Source organism: Cnephaeus nilssonii (assembly GCF_951640355.1).
Source record: "Cnephaeus nilssonii genome assembly, chromosome: 13".
Lineage (NCBI taxonomy): Eukaryota > Metazoa > Chordata > Mammalia > Chiroptera > Vespertilionidae > Cnephaeus > Cnephaeus nilssonii.
Window position 1 is genome coordinate 71,037,051 of NC_137084.1, and position 26,989 is coordinate 71,064,039.

The following is a 26,989-nucleotide window of genomic DNA, read 5'->3' on the forward strand; positions in this document are numbered from 1 at the left end:
TATAAATTAAAACTATATATTTGGAACCAAAATTTAATAGGGTTAATTCAGTATAATAACCATCAATTAGAAGTTACTGAATGTTACAATGTTTTAGGCACTAATTTAAAAAAAAAGGCAAAAAAATTTACCCAGAGAGGAACATTTTAAAAATATTTTTTTGTTGTTGCTAATCCTCACCCTAGGATATTTTTCCATTGATTGTTAGAGCGTGGAAGGGAGGGGGAGAGACAGAAACATTGCTGTGAGAGAGAGACATATTCAACACATTCATTGTTGCCTTCCACACTTGCCCTGGAGCCTGGCAACCAAAGTGCTTGCCCTTGACCGGAATTGAACCTGGGACCCCTCAGTCCACAGGCTGGTGCTTTATCCACTGAGCCAATCAGCTAGGGCTAATTTTAAAAATCTTAAAAATTTTTTTTCATTTATTCCCCACCATAATTACATGTAGTAAGTGAACAAGATAGTGTAGTGATTGATAGAGATTGTCACAGCCCATCACTAATGTGTCTACTTTCATTGGTTATAAGGTTATAGACATACATTTGGATTTAGAAAGATTCTGAAGCAGAGAGAGCTATTTATCAGCTATAGAATTTCCAAGTTAGCTTCTAGTTGGGAATGTATTCCATATTAAAATATAAAGGATCTAAATTTAAAGTCTTTACAGTCTTTTGTGTTCCCTCTTAAAGATTACATGTTTTCTTTGCATTTCCAACTAAATCTCTTCAGGCAGTTACGTGGGAAAAATGAGTTAGCTTATGAAATGGACCTTTCATCTTTCAAATCCTTCTCACTATGTCAACCTAAGGAAATTATTCAAATACCTGTGTAGTGCACTTTTTGAAGTCAATGGAAGCTTTGTAATTAATCGAACCAAAGGCAATATAAAATATGACAAAATCACTATTAAAATGATTTTATTAATCCACAGATTCAGTTTTTTGATGTTGTAAAGTTGGATAAATAGATTGGTAAAGTTATCTTAATAAGAAAGATGGCTTTGGTTGCCACACACAAAAATCATGGAGTAAACTCTCAAGATTTCAGGCTCAAGAAATCTTGTTTGCTACTATTATGTATATAAAGGCCACATTTAAAAACACTCTGATTACATAATCATTTTGGCTTAAGCTTCTCATTTAATGAATCATTACATCACCACTTGCACTAAAAGTGTTAATTCAACTCAAGATGAGCAATTTCTGTCAGGAACAAGTGTATCATATGATTGGATAGTTTTTCATTTTTTAATATCACATTTATTTAAAATATTTAGTAATTAGCTACACCATTCAGTAGTTTAAAATTTTTAAATTTAAATTAAATAAATTGTAAATTAAATAATTTCAATTATATCTAATTTATGTATATCTGACTTCTAAGACACTTTGATCATGAACAAATATTTTTACTATTTTGGCATTATTATTCAGATTCTGTATAATGATGTGTAAGAAAATAGGTCAGCTATTTTATATCCTTATATATGTATACATATATGTATATCTGGATAAAGATATCTGGCTAAGTTTATACACATGTTTGGCAATCTTGTATAAGAATGCAGATCTTTGTAGTCATTGTTCATTTTAAAATTGTTTTACCACAAATAGCTCCTCTATAACCTCAAAATGATTTAGCCCAATTTTAGTATTTTGTGTATTCAGTTAGATCTCATTTCCCCTTCTCTCCACCGCACACACAAACACATACACACTTGACACAGCATGGCAATGGAAAGAACACCGACTAAGGTGTAAGGAGAACCAGCGTTCTAGGCTTGCTTCTGCTCACGTGGACCTTGGTCGTTACCAACTTGTGGGGCCCTTCTCATTTGTTTCTTCTGATTCCTTAATTATACTCTGAATCTTGGAACAGATCATACCCTTTAGCCCAAATATTAGTTTTACAAAATGTGTCCACTGAAAGTTAAATCACATTTTATATTTTAGCTGTTTAACTTGATTGACCTTTTGTTAATCACTTTTTGAGTTTATGCCATTTTGGACTGATGGAAAATTATAAGGTTTAAATTTTTAACAGTAAAAATAGATTACTTCACATTTTGGGGGACAGGTATTTTCTTATCTGGTCAATTATAGTGTGAACTCACATGAAATTAATCTAAGGCTATCAAGAAAATGTTGACAATATAAATATTCAAAAATTATATAGTGATGTTATAATTTATATTTTTCTCTCCATAAGCACTATTAAAAATACTTACATGAACCTAGAAAATGTACATGTATTTAAAAATATAATATCTACTTTGAAGATGCACAAAAACTAGATGCAAATATGACTTTTGCTTCAATTAAGTCTCCTGGGATTTCCCTTTCTAGCATTTGCTCTTTGGAGGAGCGGTGCTTCAGGATAAGAGGGCAGAGGGTACACATCAAACCAAAAATTCCCCCAGGTCCATGAGAACATGCACCTTCTGCTTTCTCTCTGCAGGGAAAGAATATGAGAAAACCAAATTCTTATCCATGGTAAATAGCGCAGCATGCCCATGAGCAGCTTACACCAATCCCACATTTGTATTCTGCTTTCTCTATTTAAAAGCTTTTTCACATGATTCAGTTGATTCTCAAAGTAATTCCATAAATGGGTCATCAGCTTCAATTTACAGGAGAGAAAACAGATGCTTAGAGAGGTTAAGTGACAAAGTACAGCAAAGGCAAGCTCAGAACCCAGGTTTTTTGATTTCCCCTTAAATATTCTTTCCACCATACCACTTTGGTTTTCAAACAAAATGAAACTACTACAGTTTAACAGTAAAAACCTCATGGTTCCAAAAAGTCAACTTCATGGTGCCACTCTGTGATAGGAATGGTTTACAGAACAGAATAGAAATGTATGCTATAAAATATTTGAGATTGTCATCAATATGTCCCTTCCAGGAGGGGAATTTAACCAGTAAGTTCAAAATTAGGAAACTCAAAAGTCATTTTGCAGCCTTAACTCATTATTTTATCTTTACTTTTACTGATGAGATGTAAAATATAACTTGAATGCTAAATGTATCTAACATCTAACCAACTAACCAGAAAAATCTTTCCTACACTTGTATTGGAAATGGGGAAATTTACTTGGACAAAAAAGCTATTACTAAAAACATTCTATATTTACCTATATTGATACCGTATTTTTCCGTGTATAAGATGCTATATTTTTCTAAAATTGTTAGACTGAAAATCGAGGGGCGTCTTATACATGGAAGTCAGCCAAGGAGGGAGCCTGTGGGTGCATAGCTGCCCATACCTTGTCGAACAGGCTTCTTCCAATGGAGGCTTATTGTTAGTCAGCTGATGCTGTAATTGGAGGTGGAGGTGGAGAGTGTGCAGATGCAACAGGGACCAGATCGTTCTGAGCCCATAAAAATGTCAAAATACAAAAAGATAAATACCGGTAAGTGATTGTCTTACTCTCAAAATTCAAACTGAAATCAGCTATGCAAAAGAGCATGGAAATAGAGCTGCAGAGAGACAATTTGGACCTCCTCCCACTGAGTGTATGATCAGACAGTGGAGAAAACAGGAAGAACAACTCCTTAAGTTAAAAATATTGATTTCTTAATTTGGGGTTGGAAAAGTGGAGGGCGTCTTATACACGGGAAAATACGGTAATTTTGACAATAGTTCAAGGTAAATTGCATTTACTTTTTTAAATGTCAGTATAGAAATACATTTCTTTTTATTGTCTAAAACAGTATGCTATAACATCAAAACATTCACTGATAAGTGGTCCTTTGTTTTTATCTTTATAAATATTTGCAATACAATATTCTGCCTGGATCCTTAGATAGCTTCATAAAACATAAACTTTTCAGGAGCAATAAATCAGAGAACAAAAATGAGTATAAAACTTACTTTTTTATGTTCAGGCAAAATTAAGGGAAGATAAATATTTTAAATGTTAAAAAAAACCCGGTACTGTACCTTAAACAGGGAACTGCTATTTTAGTCTAGTTGATAACTCTGAGATTGTTTAATTTGTAAGTGAACAGTGCACACTTTTAAATCACTTTACTACTCAATATTAGTAAATGAACAAGAGAACATAATTCCTGATAAAATCTTTTCAATCGGACTATATATGCACAAAACCCCATTTCAAACTGTCAAGAAAAATGAGTAATATTGACATATTTGGACATTAGTTCAGCTATATGCTAACAAAGTAGGAAAGGGGGTAATTTGATAGTTTCAAGAAAAAGTTGTCTGCTTTGCCTGATATTTTAGCAAAACACCGAGTCTTGTAGTGTAACATGTAAGCATCGAGCTCTGGATCAAACACCTTACAAAACAGTGCTGATGGGGTATCGATCCTGGAATGACGTCCACCTGTTCGTGGCGGTTCTTTGGCATGTTTGCAGTCAGCAGAAGCATTCTTTCCTGGGCTTCACTGCTTCCTCAGAAGAATGCACAGTATTTGGAACAAAACCACTTTTCACCCCTTCCCAGCCATCCTGAATACAAATCTCTCCCCTTTTGATAAGGTCGTATATGTCTCTTGTCAAGATAGTGAAGGATTCCTCAACATTTGTAGCATCTTTTGCTGAGGTTTCTATATACTTCATACCACAGTCCGCTGACAGCTTTTCAGCTTCTTCCCTTGTAACTTGACGTATTGAAGCTAAGTCGCATTTGTGTCCCACTAGCAAAAATACAATCCGAAATGGCTGTACATACATTTTTGCTTCTTCTAGCCAATCTTTCACATGTTCAAAAGATCGTCGGTTAGTAATGTCAAATACTAAAAATCCACCAACTGAGTTGCGGTAATAAGATCGAGTTATTGATCTGAAAAATAAATAGAAAAAATTGTTGTAAAAGGACAAGTTGCACCATAATAATATTTGAAGATACCTTACTGTGATTTAACTAGAATTTATAAATCAAGTATATAGTGTCTTAAGTGAACAACCACTGACAGCAAACATTATTTTTAGATAGACAAATAAGCATCTCACACTGTCTTAGGATTATTTTTAAATATATGAAAGAATAACTATTATATCATTGTAGTTAAAAATAGGCACACAGAAAGATTTGGTAAAGGGCAGAGGTTGCTAGCAAACCAGATCTTACGAGTATCTCCCAGTCATTAAATTAAACAAGCTCCTTTCTATTAGAGAAGAAACAAGGGCAAACTTGCTATATATATATATAGTCCTATGCTATCCCTATTAAAGAAACAGAACATTGTTTGGAGGTGAGATGAGGTACACTATTGATTTTTCAAAAGAAATGTTTTTATTGATTTTAGGGAGAGAGGAAGGGAGAGGGAGAGAGAGAGAGAAACATCGGCTGCCTCCCACACTGGAACCTGCAACCTGGGTATGTGCCCTGAATGGCAACCTTTTGGTGCATGGGACTACACTCATCCAACTGAACCACACTGGCCAAGGTTATGCAAGTGATTTTTTGAGTCTTCAGATTTAGTCTCCCCTCTTTGGGCTTCAGGAAGCTGACCCTTTACAGAAAGCTTTCCCAGACTCCCTTGCCGTCTTGCTTGCAGTGGGGTTCAGCCAGTGGGAGGTGCCTGCTGCAGGCTGGAAGGGAGAACAGGTATTGACATCCCCCAACCCCAACCCAGGCTGTGGCTTGGCAGTGATTGTGTTCCTCTGCTTCTGATCAAGGCTCCTGTTGGGTAGCTCCACCCCATGGCTATGGCTTTCACCAGGTTCTGGAGATTTCATCCCCTCAGTTGCCCCTTGTGGCCAGGTGGTCAGTGGCTTCCCTCTGTTACTATCCCCGAATAGCTTCACCATCCTTTGTTGGTGCCCTTGACCTCTCCCACATTTCTGTAAATAGTTACTTCGTTAAACGCTTTTCAGATCATCTTTCAAGTGTCCCATTTGTTTCTGACTGAACATGAGGCAAGGTAGCAAGGCCTATACTGTTTTATATTTCTTGCCTTTTGTTATATTTTCTCTTCTTGCCTTTACTAGTACACATGTTGTTTTCTCTACCTAGAATGTCTTCTATCCTTTTTTGCCTAGCAAACTTCTATGTCTCCTTCAAGAGTCAGATCTAAAACCATATATATGAGAAGGCTTTTCTGCCATTGACCTCTCCCTCTCCACCTCTCTTAGGCACTTCTCTTATATTCCATTGGACCTTTGGCATGCTGCCAGTATATCAATTTTCAAATGTTTTGATTGGAATTGCTGGTATGTCTCCCACTAAATTCAAGACTCTTTGAGGGTCAAATATTTTTCATTTATGTACCTAATAATCATATTACCTGGCAAATGATAGATGTCACTTAATATTTGTTATACTGATTAATTTTATTGGAGGAAAAGTACTAAGTGTTATATGAGCCAGAGATTGCATGTGTCTCAGTTTCCAAGTTGTCAATAATTTTTCGAATTGAGATCATCCTTAACATGTTAAGCGCCCAGCCTGTTTTGTCTTCCGGACGGAAAGTATAGTGTCAGTCACCGGTGACTGATATGGTGCTTAACGTGTTAAGCAAACTCATCTGTTACTTGATGATGCATCAAAGATCTTTGCAGAGGATCAGTGGATTATCTAGTATTCTCAAATTTTGCAAACCTTCATTATCCCTATTGCTGAAATTACAGATCAGTTCTGTGACCCAATACCACAAGTACCATTTGCTTGGAGTGTGAAGAAAGTTATTTTACACCCCTTTCTTGCCATTTCTTCTGCTTTCCTGTTTCTCCTCAGAATTCCCACCAGAGGGATTCTCAAGTGATTATATTTTAAAAGTATTTTCTCAAGGACTACTATATTATACAGCCATTGACAATAAAAAAAAATCTCCCACTCTCTTTAGCAGGCTACAAATAATGCAGTTCAGTTCAGTTGTTGCTTTAAAAAAAAATTGAGGGGTAACTGATTTGTTATTGTTTTGCTACTCATCTTTACATGTGTGAATTTATGCTGATGTACAATGCCTTAGGAGAAACCTAACTGAGGTTATATTATAAGACTGAAAGCTTTAATTTATTCAGCACTAAGTCTGCATTACTTTTATTCCCCGTCCTATTTAATTTACTATTTGTATAATTTTTAAAAACATGTATTTGCCCTGGCTGGGTGTATCAGTTGTTTGGAGCATCGTCCTGTGCACCAAAAGGTGGCGGGTTTAATTCCCAGTCTGGGCACATACCTAGGTTGTGGATTTGATCCCCCGTTGGGGCGAGTACAGGAGGCAACCAATTACTGTTTCACTCTCACATTGATGTTTCTCTCTCTCTCTCTCTCTCTCTCCCTTCCTCTCTCTAAATCAATAAAATAAAATAAAAATCCTCAGGTGAGGATGAAAAATAACAAGCAAACATGCTTTTGTGGTTGAAAACTCAGTGTTGAAATAAATGCTTGTATATTAGGCAGGGGCATGTCTTACACTGTAGGAAATGCCATGTGTTCTAGTACCTTGTATTTAAATTTGAAAACATTTGAAATACAGCTGGCAAATAATTCTGTAAAATAAAATTACAGCAAAGTATATGCAATTATACTATAAAACAGCCCTTATTAATGATTAGTTAGAATCAAGGGTCTTAATATGACACCTACCATTTTCTATATAATAATAATATAATTGAACAATAAGACAGTGATTTTCAACCTTTTTCATCTCATGGCACACATAAACTAATTACTCAAATTCTGTGCCACACTAAAATATATAATTCACACTGGATTATTGTTGTGTTGGCTGTTGTCATTTTTTAATTTGGCAATCTAAGGGAAAAGCGTTCGGTGCCCCTGACTAAACAGTCAGGTATTGCATGTTGTCAAAATTCTTGCGGCACATTGGTTGAAGATCGCTGATTTAGGGGAAGAGACAGGCCTTCAGGCTGAAAACTGAAACTTGAAAGGCAGGTCTTACAGTGAGGGCAAGGAAGCACCTATCTTTCTTTGGATCTCCTCTCTTGAGTCAGGACATTTAGATCTCTAGAAGTTCTTGAAGGTATTATAAAGAGGTAGGGAATAGATACTAAACGAACTAGGTAGGTAAGGCTCCCTGTAAAGCAAGAGTTGATGATGAGTAGCAATTCTTTATAAGCAATGACATCTTGTTGCATGTTACTTTATGTCTATTTCCTTGTGGGCTTTGAAAATCTCACAGAATGAATGGATGATTTAAAGAAAGAAAAAATAGGGAAGAAGAGAAGGGAGAAATATATGAATGGATTACAAATCTATGGCATTTCTATACGCCAATAGTGAACTTACAGAAAGAGAGACTAAAAAAGCAATCCCATTTACCATCGCACCAAAAAAATTAAGATACCTAGGAATAAACTTAACTAAGGAGGTAAAAGACCTATATGCGGAAAACTACAGGACACTGAAAAAAGAGATAGAGGAAGACGTAAACAGATGAAAGAACATACCATGTTCATGGATTGGTAGAATCAACATCATTAAAATGTCCATACTACCCAAAGCAATCTATAGATTCAATGCACTCCCCATTAAAATACCAATGGCATATTTCACAGACCTTGAAAGAACTCTTCAAAAATTCATCTGGAATAAAAAAAAGACCCCGAATAGCCACAGCAATCCTGAGAAAGAAGAATAAAGTAGGAGGGATCTCAATACCAGATTTCAAGCTGTATTACAAAGCCACTGTTCTCAAAACAGCCTGGTACTGGCACAAGAACAGACATATAGATCAATGGAACAGAATAGAGAATCCAGATATTGACCCAAACCACTATGCTCAATTAATATTTGACAAAGGAGGCATGAACATACAATGGAATAAAGACAGTCTCTTCAATAAATGGTGTTGGGAAAATTGGACAGATACATGCAAAAAAATGAAGCTTGATCACCAACTTACGCCATATACTAAAATAAACTCAAAATGGATACAGGACTTAAACATAAGACGGGAAACCATAAAAATACTAGAGCAATCCACAGGCAGCAAAATCTCAGACATATGCCAAAAGAAATTCTTCACTGACACTGCCCCTAGGGCAATGGAAGCTAAAGAGAAAATTAACAAATGGGACTACATAAAAATAAAAAGCTTTTTCACAGCAAAAGAAACCATCAACAAAACAACAAGAAGGCCCACTGCATGGGAGAACATATTTGCAAATGGCATCACTGATAAAGGTTTAATCTCCAACATCTACAGGCAGCTTATACAACTTAATAAAAGGAAGATAAATGATCCAATAAAAAAATGGGCAACGGACCTAAATAGAATCTTTTCAAAAGAAGACAGAAGGAAGGCCAAGAGACACATGAAAACATGCTCAACGTCACTAATTATCCGAGAGATGCAAATCAAAACAACAATGCGGTACCATCTTACACCTGTCAGAATGGCTATCATCAACAAATCAACAAACGACAAGTGTTGGCGAGGATGCGGAGAAAAAGGAACCCTCGTGCACTGCTGGTGGGAATGCAGACTGGTGCAGCCACTGTGGGGAACAGTATGGAGTTTCCTCAAAAAACTGAAAATGGAACTCCCATTTGACCCAGTAATCCCACTCCTGGGAATATATCCGAAGAAACTAGAAACACCAATCAGAAAGGATATATACACCCCTATGTTCATAGCAGCACAATTCACCATAGCTAAAATTTGGAAACAGCCTAGGTGCCCGTCAGCAGATGACTGGATCAGAAAACTGTGGTACATCTACACAATGGAATACAATGCTGCCATAAAAAAGAAGGAATTCTCATCATTTGCAGCAACCTGGATGGAATTGGAGAACATTATGTTAAGTGAAATAAGTCAGTCAATGAAAGAAAAATACCACATGATCTCACTCATTTATGGATAATAAAGAACATTATAAACTTGAACAAAAAGATAGATACAGAGACAGTAAAGCATCAAACAGACTGCCAAATTACAGGGGGAAGGTTAGGGAGAGGTGGGGGAGATAAGAGATCAATCAAAGGACTTGTATGCATGCATATAAGCATAACCAATGGATGCAAAACTCTGGGGGGTGAGGGCATATATGGGAGTGTGGTGGTGGGGGGGCAATGGTAAGATATGTACACATATAATACCTTAATAAAAAAATTGAAAAAAAAAAAGAGTTATGAGACTATACTCTGGCAATACTGATAAAAGGGATATAGCATACCCTAAACCCAGTGTGATGGTGGTATGATGGGTTAGGTGAATTATGAAAGACATGGATCAGGGTTATAAGCTCTTGTTCCTCCCAAGTGGAAGACGTGGTATCCTAATATATAAAGAGCCAGGTGCTGTCACAACCGAACGGATGACCGCGCACCATGAAGTGCATGGAGCACCTCTTAGTCACAGGGCAGCCAACGACAGAGGCCAGGGTAGGCGTAGGGACCCTAACCACACACGATTTTGTGCATGCTGGGCCCCCTAAAATATATATATATATATATTAAATATATATATATATATATATATTTATAATATATATATATATATATATATATATATATTTTAAACCTACCTAGAAAGTTACACTATTAGCAACTCCTATCCCACTTTCAGAGAACAGTCTTCTCTCAGAATGTTTTCTCCTCCTCCTTGCCTTAACTAAAACCGGCCTGTCCCTGAGAACACAGTTTTCCCTGCAGCATGCTCATGTTGCTCATTTCATAGGATCAGGAGGTGCCTTCTGCCTCCCCAGTGCCACTTCCAGATAATGATTCTTTCCCAACCGTGTTGTGAAAAAATTCCCTGCTCCTTCGAGGCTTATGCCATCAGAATCATCTGTTGTCATCTGCCAACTGCTTGGTCATTCTCCATGTACTGAAGACTAGCACTCTGTTTTGTTTTCCTTTCTATCTCAATTCCTGACCTTCTGATCACTGTTTTCAGCATGCATTGAACTATCTGATGTCATCTCTAAGTTTCTTGATTTTCTTGTCTCTAATGAACTTTCCCCTTCATTCTGCCTTTCTTATCCACTTCCTTTTCATCATCAGAATTGCTCACTACCTCAAAAACTGCAAAATTTAATCTACTCTTTGATCAATATCTCACAGCCCACAAACATGTTTTTACTATAATTCTTTAATTTATTTTTAAAAAATATTTTCATTGATTTTGAGAGAGAGAGAGAAGAGAGAGAGAGAGAGAGAGAGAGAGAGAGAGAGAGAGAGAGAGAGAGAGAGAAACATTAATGTGAGAGCCGACCCGAAGTGCCTATAGCAGACTGGAATGCTCTATCAAGCCTGGGAAAGTTCCACTAGACAATTACAGGAGTGGCATTTTGGAATAAAGGCATGCTCTCACTGTCAAGAGCTATTTCATTTTTGAGAAACCATTTGTGGCTTACAAACTTGCTTTGATAAGAGACCAAATAAATGCCTGGCTGTGGAATACCAAGTGACTGCAGCCTAAGTGCTCATTAAGAGCTATGTGTTCTCTGACTCACCAGGCTGGGACTTTGTCACCAAGCAGAAGTCATATATATAGGCAGGAATAGGGTTGGAACCTGAGGGGGCCCAGAGTAACAAGGCTCAAACACCAAGCACACCTACTCCTGCAGCACCCTCTCACTGTATGGCCTTATCTGGATTTCCCTATAATAAAAGAGGGAAAAAATTCAAGTCTGCCTTACAGATGGCTGGAAACAATATGGTGGCATTGGTCAGCCCCATTCAACTTGAAGGTCAGTGGAAAAGATAAACCCTCCCACGTGTGGAACTTCTCCCAGAGGAAGAGATGGAGAGATGTAGGTAAGAATCTACACCAATTCATGAGCAGAGAATAAGGGTTTGACATATTGGGAGAAAAAAAAACAAGGTTGGAGGACTGAAAGAGGAGGTATCGGGGAAGAGGTATGTAGATGGATGTGAATACTTGCATCCTATGTGAATAGTCACCATAAACCCCTCTATGGAAGAGTTTCTAATAATCAGTGAAACAAAACATTCTGTCCTACAGTTAAGTCAGTAAACTTTCATCCCAGTTTGGACTCAAAGAGGTCTTGGTGGAGAGATGGAGGCTATGACTGGGCTCAACAAAGACTTTCTATTACCTGGATTGTCACTGCTTAACACCCATTTTCCCAGCAGCTACTGACACCTTGGATATGGTACTTTACTCTGGGAGGGCTATCATGGAGGGGACACTGATATGTCCTCACTGTAACAGACATTTAATCTGGATTCAAATGATACTTGCACCACCATCCATGAACTTATGGAATGCCTTACACAGCCATGGTATCCCATACTCTGATACAGACCAAAGACTTCACTTAACAGAGGAAGAGATAGGGAAATGGCCTGGTGCCATGGAATTCAGTGATCTTGTCATTGTCACATCTTGTCCTATAAAACTGTGGAGTGGGTATTAACACATTGCGGACCAGTAGTGTTATTGCTAGCTTTACCCAGTGGCCAGGTAAGTTTCTATTGAATGAGTACAAAAAACGTTTTACATAGATGTTAAAGGCTCGCTTTAAAATTAAACACCCATTGCATTTTGAAGTTTTTTATTACATGTTCTTACAAGCTAATATCTTTTTAAAGTATGATACTTTGTAAAACACTGTATAATACGAAGCGAGAATTCTCGTGATCCGTCGATTCAGTTATGCTCATATCCAGATTTGTAAAATTTTAGCATGATCCTTCAAGATGTATATGTTCTGAACCAGTGAGGAATAAAGTAGATGGTATTCTTCCTCCCCATAAATAGATACAGTGGTTTGGGAAACAAGGGGTGAAAATGGGGTTATGGTACCTCTCACAATTACACTTAATGAGTTACTAAACTTTTTTGTTGCCCCTAATTCCTGTAACTCTAAACTATGCTGATATAAAGGTTTAGTATCCAAAGGAGAAATGCTTTCACTGGAAAACCACATGATGCTTCTGAATTAGCTGAGGCTGCCAACTGGACATTTGGGGATTCATCCCCCACCCCCCCGCCCCCGCTTTTTTGTTAATCCTCCCCTGAGGATATTTTCCAATGATTTTTAGAGAGTGGAATCGAGGGGGAGAGACAAAGAGCGTTCCTAATAATCAATGAAACAAAACATTCTGTCCTACAGTTAAGTCAGTAAACTTTCACCCCAGTTTGGACTCAAAGAGGTCTTGGTGGAGAGATGGAGGCTATGACTGGGCTCAACAGGGACTTTCTCTTACCTGGACTGTCACTGCTTAACACCCATTTTCCCAGCAGCTACTGACACATGGATTGGTTGCCTCCCACACATACCCCTACGAGTGCCAGGGATCTAGCCTACAAGCTAGGTATGTGTCTTTAACTGGAATGGAATCTGGGACCCTTCAGTCTGCGGGCTGATGCTCTATCCACTGAGCCAAACCAGCTATGGTCATCTGGGGATTCTTATGGAAGTGGGTAAACAGGCAAAAAAAAAAAAAAAAAAAAAAAAAAGGGACAACAATATTGTGGGGATCACCTGGCGTTCTCTGGTTCTTGCTGCCCAGAACTGGGATCTTTTGGTTCATTCTAGGCATGGTCCCTCTAGTTTTCCACCAAGTCTCTGTGCCTCAGATATGCTTCCAGTTACTTTCATTTTTGATTAAGGTCTTCAAGTTGGTTTTGTTGCTGGCAACCAAATACCTGATTGATACAGTCTGTGTATATTTTATAAGAAAAGAATAATACAAATCAAAGTCACAGATATTTTTAAGTTTTCAAGTTTCATGAGGCCAAAGTTCATTATTATTTAAAATTATTGTGCTGAAAAACACATGAGATCTACCCTTAACAATTTTAAGTGCATAGTAGAGTATTATTAACTATAGCACAATGTCGCATAGTAGATCTCTAGACCTTTTTCATCTTGCATGACTGAAACCCCATACACCACTGAACAGCAGCTCATCTCCTCCTCCCACCCCATGGCAACCACTCTTTTACTTCCTGCTTCCATGAGCTTGCCTACTTTAGGTCCCTCAGATAAGAGGAATCGTGCAGTATTTGTCCTTCCTTCTGTGACTGGCTTGTTTTACTTAGCATAAAGTCCTCAAGATTCATCTATGTTGTAGCATATTATAGGCTTTCCTTTTTTTATGGCCGAATAACATTTAATAATATGTATACATCACATTTTCTTTATTTATCCACAAAATTTATTCTTATTATGTATGTTTGCTTTAGAATAGAAAAATGTGGTCACCTTGTTTATGTAAACATTTTTAACTGTTTAATTTCCCTCTTTAATTTTATTCCTGAAATACATAGATAAATGATTTTGAGAGCACTGAAGTTTGCTTACATTTACAATTAGTTACTTAATATAAGAGCAGTGCAATTAAGTGTGAATTTAGAATTTTTTGACACAAATGACATGATTACTGATATTCTAAAAATGTCAATGACATCTCAAATTAAACAGTTATTTAGTTTCCTGGAAGGCACTTAAAGCAGGATGGTGTTGTCATATGAAGGACAAAAGTCCATAGGCCCTAGAATGCTCAAGATTATTTATACTAGTTACTTATATATAAAATCTTATCTGAAAGTGGCAAGATTATATGCTGTTATGAACTTGGTTGGATATGCATAAGCCTTTTAAAAAGCAACAAAATATAGAGCACTTGCTGACTTACTTCGGTAAAGTGAACCAGATGTTTCATCCTGAAAATGCCCTTCTTGTGGCTTTGCCAATGGTAAAATAGGCATTTAGAGGCTAGAAGTACTTTGATGCCAAAGGCTGTGGGCAGCAAGCAGCCTATGAAAGCATTAGTCTCAGGAGAGCCTCTGTTCACTATGATATTACACTCCTCCGCCTCCTTCTGGGAACATTCATTGTGTTGATGCTTCATTTACTGCGACCCCTGCCTTGTAATCTGGGCCTTTCCCACTGTTTTCAGGAGATGAAACTATAGCACCTCAAAAGACAGATAATATGAAAGAAAAACAAATAAAAGGCCAAATCTGGTGTGAAGCCTCGAGGTTTCCTATTACTTACAGCTAACATTGCTATTTCTTTATCTCATAAAAGTGCTTTTTTATGGGAAAAGTTTGAATCATGCTACCTGATGTAAAATTATACTACAAGGCCATAGTAATCAAAACAGCATGGTACCGACCTAGCTAGTTTGCTCAGTGGATAGAGCATCAGCCTTCAGACTGAAGGGTCTCAGGTTCGATTCCGGTCAGGGGCATATGCCCAAGTTGTGAACTCAATCCCTGGTGGGGGGCATGCAGGAGGCAGCCGATCAGTGATTTTCTCTCATCATTAATGTTGTTCTCTCTCTCTCTCTCTGCTTCTCCCTTCCTCTCTGAAATCAATAAAAATATATTTACAAAACCCCAAACAAACAGCATGGTACTGGCATAAAAACAAACATATATATATCAATGGAACAGAATAGAGAGCCCAGAAATAAACCCATGACTTTATGGTCAATTAATATTTGACCAAGGAGGCAAAAACATACAATGGCTAAAGACAGTCTATTTAATAAATTTATTAGAAAAAATGTACAGACACGTACAACCACCCCCCCCAAAAAAAAACACAAAAAACTAGACCACCTTCTTACAGCACACATAAGAATAAACTCAAAATGGATTAAAAACTTAACTGTTAAATTAGAAACCATAAAAATCCTAGAAGAAAACATTGGCAAGAAAATCTCGGACGTTTCTCGTAGAAATTTTTTCTGATATATTGCCTTGGGCAAGGGAAACAAAAGAAGAAAAAAACAAGTTGGAGTACATCAAACTAAAAAGTTTTTACACAAAGGAAATTATCACCCAGCCGATGTGGCTCAGGGGTTAAGCATCGACCCATGAACCTGGAGGTCGTGGTTTGATTTCTGGTTAGGGCACATGCCTGGGTGATCCCCAGTAGGGGGCATGCATGAGGCAGCCGATCAATGATTCTCTCTCATCATTGATGTTTCTATCTCTCTGTCCCTCTCCCTTCCTCTCTGAAATCAATAAAAACAATATTTAAAAAGAAAATTATCAACAAAATAAGAGATAACCCACTGAATTGGAGAATATATTTGCCAATAATACATCTGATAAGTAGTTAATATCCAAAACTTAAGAACTTATAAAACTCAACACCAAAAACCCCTCAAACAATCCAAATAAAAAATGGGCAAAAGGCCTGAATAGACGTTTCTCCAAAGAGGACATACAGGTGGACAATAGACATATGAAAAGATGCTCAACATCACTAATCATCAGAGAAATGCAAATTAAAACCACAATGAGATATCACCTCACACCTGTCAGAATGGTTATCATCAATAAATCAATAAACAAGTGTTAGTGAGAATGCGGAGAAAAAGGAACCCTTGTGCACTGTTGATGGGAACGCTGACTGGTGTAGCCACTGTGGAAAGCAGTATGGAGTTACCTCAAAAAATTAAAAATGGAATTGCCTTATGACCCAGCGATTCCATTTCTGGGAATATATCCAAAGAAACCTGGAACACTAATTCAGAAGAATATATGCACCCATATGTTCATTGAAGCATTATTTACAATAGCTAAGATCTGGAAACAGCCCAAGTGTCCATCAGTAGATGAGTGAGTAAAAAGCTGTGGTATATTTACACAATGGAATACTATTGGGCCATCAAAAGAAGGAAATCTTACCTTTTGCAATACCATGGATAGACCTAGAGAGTATTATGCTAAGTAAGCCAGTCAGAGAAAGACATGCACCATATGTTTTCACTTATATGCGGAATCTAATAAACAAAATAGAAACAGACTCATATATACAGAGAACAGACTGACACCTGTCAGAGGGGATTGGGGTTGGGGTGAAAAAGGTAAAGGATTAAGCAAAGAAAAAAAAACACCAAAACTCAGAGGCACAGACAACAGCATGGAGTTTACCAAAGGGGAGGGGAGATGGGAAGAGGTAGGAGAGGGTGAAAGGGGGATAAATGGTGATGGAAGGACATTTGACTTGGAGGTGAACACACAATACAATATACACCCCAATAAATTCAATAAAAATTAATTAAAAAATAAATTAATTAAAAATGGCAGCAGAGTAAGTGGGTGCTGCATGGACATGCTCCCAGGAACAAACTGGTATTACAACTAAAATACAGAAAAATTTCCTGAATAATCAACAGAAAACTCGCAAGAGAGAACCCTAATACCCAAGGACCAAAAGTGGAGTCTGCATAGAGACTGGTAGGAGGGGCAGAGGCATGAAAGGGCTGGCCGGGTACCCATAGACAGCAACTGAAGTCCCAGAGAGATATCTCAGCTGTGAAGGGTTGCCACTGAGCACTCTGAGATCTAATCCCCAAGTTGGGCCCCCAGATGAGAGCAATAAAACTGAGGAGGGTACTCACATAACATCTGGCTCTGAAAAGCAGCAGGGTGCTGTCTGCCAGGGAGTAACAGCTGAAAACTCAGGCACCCTCTTAAAGGGCCAACACACAAAATTCCCTGTGGAGCCACCCACCTTGTGCTCCGGCAGAGGGAGGGTGAAGTGGACTGGAGCTGTGAGAGCAGAAGCCAGGACTGGGGACTTGGGGGATAGAGCTCAGAAGGCAGACACCCCAAGTTTCCTGGGTTGAGGCATTCCCTCATGCAGCAGAAGACATCTTTCCCACATAGACATTTGCCTTGCCTGGCAGGAAGACAGTTGAAACACCCTATTGGAAACACCTTGCCCTGAGGCCACTTAAGAGATTAAAAATAACAATTAGCCTCCAGGCAGAAGCAACTGCCCCACCCTATTGAAAAAAACTCACTGCACCTGAGGACAATTGCCTAGGGGGTAATTCAAGTTGGAATCTTATCATTCTGTAGGCAGAGGCAGTATCTGGAGGCTTTGAGTCTTTACCTGATCTAATTATGTCAGAAACAACCTTTAACACTGTCCTGCACTAGAGATTGAGAGGTATAGAGGATCTACTTAAAACGTAGTCACAAACCCAAACAGAAAGTCAAAATGAGGAGACAAAGAAACAACCCTCAAATGAAAGAACTAGAGAATTCTCCAGAAGAAGAGATAAATGAAGCCGAAATAAGAAATTGATCTGAAACAGAGTTCAGAGTAATGATGGTGAAAATGCTCAACAGCATGAAAAAAGATAGAGTAACTATGAAAAAAGAACAGTCTGAGATAAAGAATAACATAATACAAATAAAGAACACACTGGAAGAAATACACAGCAGATTAGGGGAAGCTGAGGATCGAATCAGTGAATTGGAAGACAGAGTTGAAAACATCACTTAATAAGAAAACAAAACAAAAAAAAACACAAAACAAAAACAAACAATTAAAAAACAGGAGGACAGCTTTAGGGAGCTGTGGGACAACATGAAAAGTAACAATATTAGAATAGTAGGTGTGGCAGAAGAGGCAGAAAGGGAGAAGGGGATAGAGAAGGTGTTTGAAGAAATAATGGCAGAAAACTTCCCTAACCTAGTAAAGGAAAAAGTCACACAAGTTCAGGAGGCACAAAGAACCCTAAGCAAGAAGAACCCAACAGGCCCACACCCAGACACATCATAATTAAAATGCCAAAAATTAAAGACAAAGAGAGAATCTTAAAAGCAGCAAGAGAAAAGAAAACTGTTACCTACAAAGGAGTTCCCATAAGGCTGACACCTGATTTCTCATCAGAAACTCTACAGGCCAGAAGGGAATGGCATGAAGTACTCGAAATAATGGAAAGCAAGGATCTGAGACCAAGAGTACTATAGCCAGCAAGGCTATCATTCAAAATAGACGGTCAAATAAAGAGCTTCCCAGACAAAAAAAAAAAAAAAAGACTAAAGGAGTACATCACCACCAAGCCAGCATTACAAGAAATGCTGTGATGAGAAGAAGAAACAGAGAGAGAAACCTAGCCAGATAGAATTAAAATGGCAATAAATAACTACCTGTCAATAATAACCCTAAATATAAATGGATTAAATGCTCCATTCAAAAAGCATAGGGTAGCTGAATGGATGAAAAAACCTGACCCAACTATATGCTGTCTACAAGAGACCCACCTCAAAACAAAAGACATACACAGGATGAGAGTGAAGGGATGGAAAAAAATTTCCCATGCAAATGGAAAAGGAAAAAAAGCTGGAGTAGCAATACTCATATCTGACAAAATAGACTTTAAAATGAAGGCCATCACAATAGACAACAAAGATCACTACATAATATTAAAGGGGTCAATCCAAAAAGAGGATATAATCCTGTTAAACATATATGCACCCAATATAGGAGCACCTAAATATATAAAAAAACTTCTAGAGGACTTTAATGGAGAGATCGACAACAATACAATCATAGTAGAAGCTTTAAGACCCCTCTGACTTCACTGGATAGATCTTCCAGACAAAAACTTAACAAGGAAACAAAGACTCTAGAGGACACATTGGATCAGATGGATTTAATTTACATTTATAGAACATTTCACCCCAACACAGCAGAATATTCATTCTTCTCAAGTGCACATGGATCATTCACAAAGATAGACTACATGATAGGACACAAAACAAGTCTCTAAAAGTTCAGGAAGATTGAAATCATATCGAGCATCTTCTCAGATCACAGTGGAATGAAATTAGAAATCAACTACAGTAAAAACACCCCAAAACATTCAAATACATGGAGGCTAACTAGCATGTTATTAAACAATAAATGGGTTACCAACGAGATCAAGAAAAAAATAAAAAACTTCCTGGAAACAAATTAAAATGAACACAAAACAACCCCAAATCTCTGGGACACCCAGCAAAAGCAGTCCTAAGAGGGAAATTCATAGCACTACAGCCATAGATCAAAAAACAAGAAAAATGAGCAATAAACTATTTAACCCTACAACTTAAAGAACTAGAAAGAGAACAACAAGAAAAGCTCAGAGTAAGTAGAAGGAAGGAAATAATAAAGATTAGAGCAGAAATAAATAACATAGAGACTAAAAAAACAAACAAAACAAAAATATCAATGAAACCAAGAGCTGGTTTATTGAAAGGATTAACAAAATTGATAAACCATTAGCTAGACTCATCAAGAAACAAAGAAAGAGGACCCAAATAAATAAAACCAGAAACAAAAGTGGAGAAGTAAATACTGATACCACAGAAATACAAAGGATTGTAAGAAAATACTATGAACAACTATATGCCAACAAGCTGGACAATGTGGATGAAATAGACAGATTCCTAGAAAAATACAATCTCTCAAAATTGAATCAGGAAGAATCAAAACCTGAATAGGCCCATAACAACTGATGAAATAGAAGCAATAATTTAAAAAAATCCCAGCAAACAAAACCCAGGTCTAGATGGCATCACAGGGGTTTTATCAAATATTCAAAGAAGAACTAACACCTATACTCCTCAAACTATTTCAGAAAATCCAAGAGTAAGGAACACTTCCCAACTCTTTTTATGAGGCCAGAATTATCCTAATTCCAAAACCAGATAAAGACAATACAAGGAAAGAGAACTGCAGGCCACTATCCCTAATGAACAAAGATGCTAAAAACTAGCAAATCGAATCCAGCAACATATTAAAAAGATCATACACCATCATCAAGTGGGATTTATTCCAGGGATGCAAGGCTGGTACAATATTTGCAAATCAATAAACGTGATACAACACATAAACAGATTGAAAGACAAAAATCACATGATCATATCAATAAATGCAGAAAAAGCATTCAACGAAATCCAACACCCATTTTTGATAAAAACTCTCAGGAAAGTGGGAATAGAGGGAGCATATCTCAAAATGATAAAGGCCATATATGACAAACCTACAGTCAACATCATAGTCAATGGGCAAAAACTAAAACCATTTCCCCTAAGAACAAGAACAAGACAGGGATGCCCACTTTCACCACTCCTGTTCAACATAGTATTGGAAGTGCTAGCCATAGCGATCAGACAAGAAGAAGAAACAAAAGGCATTCAAATTGGAAAAGAAGAAGTAAAACTGTCATTATTCCCAGATGACATGATATTGTACATAGAAAACCCTAAAGACTCCATCAAAAAAACTACTAGACATAATAAATGAATTTGGCAATGTAGCGGGATACAAAATTAACACCCAGAAATCTATGGCTTTTTTTTTTTTTACACCAATAATTAACTCACAGAAAGAGAAACTAAAAAAAAAAATAAATAAAAAAAATCCCATTTACCATCACAAAAAATAAAATAAAATTAAGATACCTAGGAACAAACTTAATTAAGGAGGTAAAAGACCTGTACTCAGAAAACTACAGGACGTTGAAAAAGAGATAAAGACATAAACAGATGGAAGAATATACCGTGTTCATGGATCAGTAGAATTGACATCATTAAAATGTCCATACTACCCAAAGCAATCTATAGATTTAACACAATCCCCATGAAGATACCAATGGAATATTTCACAGACCTAGAACAAACTCTACAAAAATTCCTATGGAATAAAAAGACCCCCAAAATAGACACAGCAATCCTGAGAAAGAAGAACAAAGTTGGAGGGGTCACAATACCAGTTGTCAAGCTATATTACAAAGCCACTGTTCTCAAAACTGCACAAGAACAGACATAAAGACCAATGGAACCAGAGAACCAGAAATTGACCCAAGCCATTAATATTTGACAAAGGAGGCAAGAGCATACAATGGAGTCAAGACAGTCTCTTCAATAAATGGTATTGGGAAAATGGGATCAATAGGTGCAAAAAAATGAACTAGACCACCAACTTACACCATACACAAAAATAAACTCAAAATGGATAAAGGGCTTAAATATAAGATGGGAAACCATAAAAATCTTTTAAGAATACATAGGCAGCAAAATATCAGACTATGTCGTAGCAATATCTTTACCAATACAACTCCTAGGGCAATGGAAACTAAGGAGAAAATAAACAAATGGGACTACATCAAAATTAAAAGCTTCTGCACAGCAAAAGAAACCATCAACAAAACAACAAGAAAGCCCACTGCATGGGGAACATATTTGCCAATGTTATCCCCCATAAAGGTTTAATCTCTAAAATTTACAGAGAACTCATACAACTCAACAAAAGGAAGATAAACAATCCAATAAAAAATAAATGGGCTAAGGACCTAAATAGACACTTTTTGAAAGAGGACATACAGAAGGCCAAGAGACATATGAAAACATTCTCAATGTCACTAATCATCTGAGAAATGCAAATCAAAATGACAATGAGGCACTATCTCACACCTGTCAGAATGGCTATCATCAACAAATCAACAAACGACAAGTGCTGGTAAGGATGCCGAGAAAAAGGAACCCTCTTGCACTGCTGGTGGGAATGAAAGCTGGTGCAACCGCTGTGGAAAGCAGTATGGAATTTCCTTTAAAAAATTAAAAATGGAACTCCCATTTGATCCAGCAATCCCACTTCTAGGAATATATCCCAAGAAATCAGAAACACCAATCAGAAAGGATATATGCACCTCTATGTTCATAGCAGCATAATTTACAATAGCTAAGATTTGGAAACAGCCTAAGTGCCCATCAGCAGATGAGTGGATTAAAAAACAGTGATACATCTACACAATGGAATACTACTTTGTATCTACAATCTGGTAATAGATTTATTTTGTATATTATAAACAATAAAAATTAAAAAAATAAAAATGTAAAAAAAGAAGCAGGAAAGGTAAAGAGATGCCTTTCACCCATGGGGGGGGGAGGGTTATTCCAAAATAAATAAATAAATTAATAAATTAATTAATTAATTAAATGTATACATTTGATTCTCTCCATACTTCTAGCCATTCCAATAGTTATCCTTATTAACACTGTGTTAAACAATATTCTTATTTCCTTTCTAATCCTTTTCCACTGTGATGATTAAAAATTAAAAGTGGTGATTGCGAGTTTCTCTGCAACCCCCAACAATGCCAAATCCATCTTTCCTTCTTCCTGGCCACATGGTAGCCCAGTCTAAGTGTAACTTTGCAATTAATTTCTTCTCAGTGAATTGAGAGCTGAAATGATTTGTACCATGTTAGTCTCAGTTGTTTAAAAGGAACATTGCTCAATTTAGATGTTTTCTTTTCCCTTCCCCTGATTTAGAATACAGTCTATGAAGATGATTATGTCCTAAGAATAACAGAAAAATGAGAAGGACAGTACCTGAATGATGGCCTGGAGGAGAGGTGCTTCAACTTGGATCACTTACCATAAGGCTGCTTGTTACATAAGTGAAATAAACTTCTATCTTTCATGACAGAGCTATAATTTTGACTCTCTTAATACAGCAATTTAACATTTATCCTCACTAAAACGTAGTGTTAATAATAATAATTTAACATATATGTGTTATATGACAACTTACAATATGCTCACATATACATTATTTTTCTAAACAAGCGATTTTCAACTTTTTAATTTCATGGTACACATAAACTAATTACTAAAATTCTGCAGCACATAGAAAAATGTATTTTTTGCCAATTTGACAAAAAAAGTATAATTTTGATTCATTCACACCAGACAGCTATTGTTGTATTGGCTGTTGCCATTTTTTATTTGATGATCTAAGAGAAAAGAGGTCGGTGCCCTTGACTAAATAGTCAGTTATTGCATGTTTTAAAAATGCTTGCAGCACACTGGTTGAAAATCTCTGTTCTAAACCTTCTTCATTTTTATTTTGTTCCCTTTTAGTTTTTGCAAGTAGTTATTGTCTGCTAGCATGTTAATCTGAACATTGAAAACGAAGGCTTTATTTGTCTATCTTATATAATAAAAGGCTAATCTGCAAATCAACTGAACGGCAAAATGACCAGTCGCTATGATGCGCACTGACCACCAGGGGGCAGACGCTCGACGCAGGAGCTGCCCCCTGGTGGTCAGTGCACTCCCACAGGGGGAGTGCCGCTCAGCCAGAAGCCAGGCTCCCAGCTGGTGCCTCTCCCGCTTCCACGGCAGCACTAAGGATGTCCGACTGATGGGGAGCGGATCTAAGCCGTCAGTCGGACATCCCCCAAGCACTCCTGGGCTGCAGGCCGGGCTGAGGGACCCCCCCACCTCCGAATGTATGAATTTCGTGCACCAAGCCTCTAGTTATATCATAATTAAGCTGGGAGGGGAAAAAGAAAACTAAGGCTAATCATAGTTATAATTATTGGCTCACTGTTCTTTTGTCTATGTTTTCAAGCTACATGCCAAGCTGTCTAAAGGAGGTTCCTTTTTGTTAGTTTACATTTAAACTAACAAAAACCTCCAAATATAAAATTCCCAAAATTCTAATGGTATGATTATGATAGACAGAAATGTATCTTCATGAACTATAGTATCTTTCTATGAAATAAATGTTCATGGATATCTATTATTCAAAGTAAGTATCTGTATTTTCTTGAAGATACAGAGTGATTTAACAGTAATTGTTTGAAATGCAATTATATGGTGAAACATCCTGCTAAATGAGAGAAAATCAAATATTTGGAGGTAGCTACTGAAATATGTATTTGTAAATACATCTTATTAAAGAGCCAGACAAAATAAAGTATGACTCATTGTCAGTAAACATTTCCTAAATTTTCTTATATTATTATGAAGTTACCATCTGGTTTTAATAATGTATTTAAGATGAATTGCTATTTACTGTCTTCTTAAAGAGAATGATCTATTTAACAGAAAGGTCTTTAAGATCTAACTAATTATCCTGTATTCTCTTGTCAGTAAGTTCAGGAACCACTGTTAAGGAAACAATTAGACACAATAAAATTTTACCACCTGTGTTTCTTGTAGTTGCAGTTCATAGTAGATGGTAAAGTTTAAAGCATTCAAAACATGTTTTTATTATATCCACTTTAGAGGGGTGAAGCAAAAGCTATTAGCAAATGCTAAAGGAATTTGTAATCTATCTTAGAATGGTAAAACTACAAGGAACCTTAGAGCGCCTTCATTTCACAGATGAGGAATCAGAAGTTTGAAAATTATTTTAATTAATGGAAGCTTCCTGAAGAGGAAGAAAAGTTCTTCATGAAATTCTAGGTATTGTATAATTCAAACCAAAAACCTTTCACATTGTTCTGAAGGGCTGCCCTTACCATCTTTCCACTTCGTACATAGGAAAACTAAGGTATAAGCAAGCTAAGCAGTTCACTTATTATCTCTATGAATCAGTGTCATAGCTGGGAATGGAAGCCAAAACTTTAAATGCTGGAACCATCTCACAAAAGTAGGATGATCTCATAGGGAACGGATGCTGGCTGCGGGTGAGGGGAAACTATGTTTGGGAAGTCCTCTCATGGAGTACTTTATTTCGCAAGCCCAGTACTTGCTGAAGACTGCAAAATGCTTGCTTGCCGATTTGAAATTTTTAAAAATTTCCAAGGACTACAGCATATCAGATTCCCTACCTCCCTCTAAAAAAAAAAAAAAGTGTCCTTGAATCCTAGAAACTTAAAATGTGCTTTGTATTTGATTCAGTCTTACACGTCCAGGAAGTGCATACAATTTACATTTAGTTTTTATTTACATAAAGTAAGTCGCCTTTGTGAAATCCTTCTTTCAGCGTTTCAGCGGACATTTACAGTAAGACTACTCATTTGAATCCCTCTTGTGTAGACACGTATATTCACCTTGGAACGTTATAAATACAATCAAGTTCCCGACAAATCTCAGTATACCTTTTCCCCACCAAAGCACCAATGATGATAAACTTGTAAAGGGAACTCAACCCTTAAAAAACCCCCCAAAAAAACAAAAAAAACAAAAACAAAAAACAAAGCAAAAAAACCCTGAGCTGTGCCCGTGTCCCTTGATGTCACATCTGGTTGTTGTACAAGACACATTCCCCCGGGTCATGGCCAGTATTTCTGATGACCACATTCGGTGCAGCGAGGTGTTCAGACCATTACCGCATCCCTCTCCCTCGGCGCTGCTCGGGGAGCTCCCGCAGGAGGAACCCGCGCGGGGGCACCGCTGCTGTGCAGCTGAAGGGACCAATCACGAGCCTGGGAACCCTACTTGGCAGTTCTCCCGGGGCCGCGCCGAGGGGCGGCGGCGAGGTTAGGGGAGGAAAAGGGGAGCTCCGCGGAGGGTGGCCGGCCGGCAGGGTGTGTGCAGCAAGGGACGCTGCGTTTTGGGGGGAAAGGCAGAAGGGGAACCGAAGAGTTGGGGATCAAAATACCAGCAGGAGCAGAGAGGGTTGGGGAAGAGGGGGTTCGGGGAGGGTGACCCCGGTTCAGGCGAGTCAAGGAATGAGTGAAAGGGGGCGCAGGAGATGGGTGCCAAAGAAAGAAGTGAGAAATTGCGGAGGAGGAAGTCGACCCTGGAAGGGGTGGGGCAAAGGGGAAGCGAGAATGGAGGGTCTGCACTTTCGAGGGGAAGGGCCAGAAAGCCTCCCCGGACCAGGGCTCCCGGAGCCGGCGCTTGGGGAAGGGCGGCGGGTGCCGGAGGTCCCCGGTGTCCGGCGCCGACGGCCTACCTGAAGCGCTCCTGCCCCGCCGTGTCCCAGAGCTGCAGCTTGATCCTCTTGCCCGGCTCGATCTCCAGCAGGCGGGAGAAGAAGTCCACGCCGACGGTGGGGTCGCAGGCGGGGGAGCGCAGCCCCGGGAAGCGGCCCTGGGTGAAGCGGTGCAGGAGGCACGACTTGCCCACCGTGGAGTCCCCGATCACGATGAGGCGGAACTGGTAGATCCAAATGGTCTCCATCCCTACGGGCCCGGCCGGCTGCGGGGCCGCCCCACCCTCCCCTCTGCCGCCCGGCAAGTTCGGCGGCGGGAACTGTCCCTTCAGCACCTCCGGGGGCCCGCCCGCCTGCTTCCAGCACATTCCTGCGGCTGCGGCCGCCGCCTGGACCCCGCCCTCTCCGGAGGGGGAGGCGGGGCGGCCGGGCCGGGGCCGGGGCCGGGGCCGGGGGCGGGGCGGGGCCGCGCCGGGGAGGGGGGGTCGAGCTGGCCGCACGGGCTCCCGCCCCGATTTGGGGAAATCACTCTCCCGCAGAGCTCACTGGGCGCCGACGGGAAAGTGGGTGTGGTGAAGGGACGTGACAGAAGCAACAGCCAATGGGAATGAAGTAAGGGCTTCATTCCAGGACGGCCAGCCAATGAAAAGTGAGGATCGC

At 38.5% G+C, this 26,989-nt stretch overlaps 1 protein-coding gene across 1 annotated transcript; it reads right to left on the reverse strand.

Moving 5' to 3' along the window:
- RAB39A (RAB39A, member RAS oncogene family) lies at window positions 1-26,697 on the reverse strand (the record flags this gene model as incomplete). The annotated part of the gene is made up of 2 exons (XM_079788643.1): window positions 1-4,811; window positions 26,351-26,697. The coding sequence occupies 2 exons, from the start codon at window positions 26,695-26,697 to the stop codon at window positions 4,385-4,387; spliced, it is 774 nt and encodes a 257-aa protein (XP_079644769.1). The 3' UTR covers window positions 1-4,384.
- Between the last annotated feature and the right edge of the window lie 292 nt (window positions 26,698-26,989).